The sequence below is a fragment of the Chinchilla lanigera genome, unplaced genomic scaffold (genome assembly GCF_000276665.1).
Source record: "Chinchilla lanigera isolate Chin_1 unplaced genomic scaffold, ChiLan1.0 scaffold00061, whole genome shotgun sequence".
In the NCBI taxonomy this organism is placed as follows: domain Eukaryota; kingdom Metazoa; phylum Chordata; class Mammalia; order Rodentia; family Chinchillidae; genus Chinchilla; species Chinchilla lanigera.
The window spans coordinates 5,871,761-5,874,646 of record NW_004955462.1 but is presented as its reverse complement, the minus strand read 5'-3'; the positions used below and the strand labels follow the sequence as shown (position 1 = coordinate 5,874,646).

The window sequence follows — 2,886 nt, the reverse complement described above, 5'->3', positions numbered from 1 at the left end:
CTTCCGGTGCCTTAAAAGGTTCAGTTCAGAAAACTTGCCAGAATTTAGTCAATAGAATTTAGGCACTGAGGATTTTTTTTTTTTTTTAAAGAAAAACTTGTAGTTTATAATAGTTCATTGGTTCAATTAGGAGCGAAAAAGAAGGGAGTTTTGTAATGCAATTGTCCAGCAAAGGAAAATGCTTTAAATTGGGGGATTATGTGCGCAGACCACCTGTAGGGCATTCAGAGCCCTTTTCTATAATGCTTCAACCCACGCCTAGCTGCCTGCCGGCTGGCTAACAATGCCGGGAAAAGCTGTTTAAAAGGCTGTGCGCACTTGTGCCTCTGGTCTTCACTAACTGTTACAAGTCTTCCTCTCCCTCGCTCTCTCCTTTTTAAAGTAAAAGTCCCACAGCCCTTTAATGGAAGAACTTTAAGGCTCCACGGTGGCCAATTGGTCTGCAGCAAGAGGAGCTGGGCAGCGGGGAAAGAAACTTCAGACCATACAGCACATTTGGAGAGGAGAAAAGATCAAAGTTTTTCAAACTCAAAAGACCAAGTTCCCTACAGATTAACCCTATTCATTTAGCTCCACTTAAAGGAATGATGTGCTGAGCCACTGGGCAGACAGGTAAAAAGTTCAACAATTGCCAAAGCATTCTTCTGCTAATTCAACAGCCTTCTGCTCAAATAAATTAGCTTAGTCTTGACAGAGGAACAATAGCTTTTTCTCTAGGCAAAGAAGCACATTTGGTATACACAAGCATGGAAGGTTATTAAGATGTTAACCCGTTAGTTTAATCCATTAAAGAGCGCCTGCCCCACTACCAGATTGTCGAGTGACTTGCACGGCAGACCTATCTGGTTTAGAATATCAACTTCCACTCTCCAACAGCGATCAGTTCCTGAAAAACCAGGTGTTTTCAAAATCACAGACGCGAGATATGAATGTGGGGTTTTGAAACTTTTAGTGATATCATACACGATAAATAACAAGGCCTATGTGGAATTTCTATCTTTGCAAAAAGTCCCATTTACATACACTAAAGTGAGTTGGAATCCATGTATCAGCAAAGAGCTACCATTCGAACACCATCACTGGAGAAGGTGCAGAAACTCAGTTTTGATTTCAGTTCCACAGTGGTATTTACTTTGTTAACAGTTTGCGAACTAGAGGTTAACAGGTAATTTTCTCCATGCCTAAGGTCAGTGTACAGAATGACAAGCCAGAGAATGTCCATTTCCCCCATGCACCCTTGGCAAGCATGGCAAAGGTGGCAGCTTAGAAGAGGCGGGGGCGCGGGCAACGTTTAAATCATTTATCAAAAGTCATTTTATTGACAAAATAGAATACTTATATTTGTTCTTACAGGGGTAGCCTCTAAACTTTTTACAAAAAATGTACACAATGTATATCTTTGATATATACATATTTTACACATTTTTACAATTTAACAAATAATTATATAAATACATCCTCTAATGTAAGAAACCCGTATTTACTTGGGGTGTATAATTAAGACATATCTTGTTTATTTAAGGCATCTGCCTGGTCATTAAGAATACCCAAACCGTGCAATCCTGTTAGGTCGCCGTCCTCCCTCCTCCAGGATACAACGGGAGGAAGAGTTCACGCGGGAAAGTCGAGAGGGAGGAAAAGTGTCCCTCGAGTGAAGGCTGCAGCTGTGGCTTCTAGCTCAGCACGGGGCAGCCCGGAGCGCGGCAGACCCCGGGTTCGGAGCGACGCGCAGTCCGCCAGGAGGAGCTCCGAGTGTCAGTGGAGGCGAGGGGGCCGGGAGGCTTCAATGCCAGGTACTTTGTTCTGAGCAAGTCATTTAGGTCCCAGCTAATGGATACCATTAAGAGTTCATTATCATGCTAATAGCAATCAACACGGTGACGCGGTGGGAACCTCCGCCCTTTCAGGGTCCCTGAGGCACCCACCCTCCCCCCCCCCCGCCCCTCCGCTCAGACCTGGGACAATGGCATCTGCTTCGGGTAGGACACCGAGCTGGCCGTGCCGGACCGCCAAGTCAGGCCGGTGCTGACGTCACTGTAAAGCGAGCCCCCGCCGCCCCCGGGTCCCGCGCCGCCTCCGGGCCCTGAGCCCCCCGCGCTCCCCGCGCCGCCCTTGCTGGCCCAGCAGCAGCGCGTGCACAGCGCGCGCCAGGACTCCAGCGTCTTGCCCGACCACACCCACACGCCCGAGGTGATGCCCACCACCAGGCACATGAAGTACTTCAGCATGAAGACCGCGTAGTCCGGCCGGCGCGCCTGATCCGGCTGCAGGTCTCGCAGGCAGGGGCAGTTGTGCGCCGCCTCCCAGCGCGCGCGGTTGTGTTGCTCGTAGAAGAGGCAGGCGACCACGACGGCGGCGGGCACAGTGTAGAGCACAGTAAAGAGCCCCAGGCGGATCATGAGCTTTTCCAGCTTGTGCGTCTTGGTGGGGCCGCCCTGCTGCTTAATGACCGAGCGGATGCGGAAGAGCGACACGAAGCCGGCCAGCAGGAACATGGTGCCGATGAAGAGGTAGATGACCAGCGGCGCCAGCACGAAGCCCCGCAGGTTGTCCAGGCTCTGGTTGCCCACGTAGCAGATGCCGGCCACCGGGTCGCCGTCCACCGAGCTGAGCGCCAGCACGGCGATGGACTTGACGCTGGGCACCAGCCAGGCGGCCAGGTGGAAGTACTGCGAATACCCAGCGATGGCCTCGTTGCCCCACTTCATGCCGGCTGCCAGGAACCAGGTGAGCGACAAGATGACCCACCAGATGGAGCTGGCCATGCCGAAGAAGTACACTAGCAGGAAGACCACAGTGCACAGCGCGGGGCCGGTGGTCTCATAGCGCACGTGCTGCCCCACGGCGCCCAGCTCCTCGTATTCGCCGCGCGCGCCCGCGGCCCCC

General features: G+C 51.8%; 1 protein-coding gene across 1 annotated transcript in view; it reads right to left on the bottom strand.

Moving 5' to 3' along the window:
* Positions 1–932: 932 nt before the first annotated feature.
* Fzd8 (frizzled class receptor 8) overlaps positions 933–2,886 on the bottom strand; it is a gene marked incomplete in the record, with an annotated part of 3,305 nt that continues 1,351 nt past the window's right edge. The window contains 1 exon segment of the mRNA XM_005398320.2: positions 933–2,886. Within this exon segment, the coding sequence (XP_005398377.2) occupies positions 1,950–2,886 (937 nt within the window).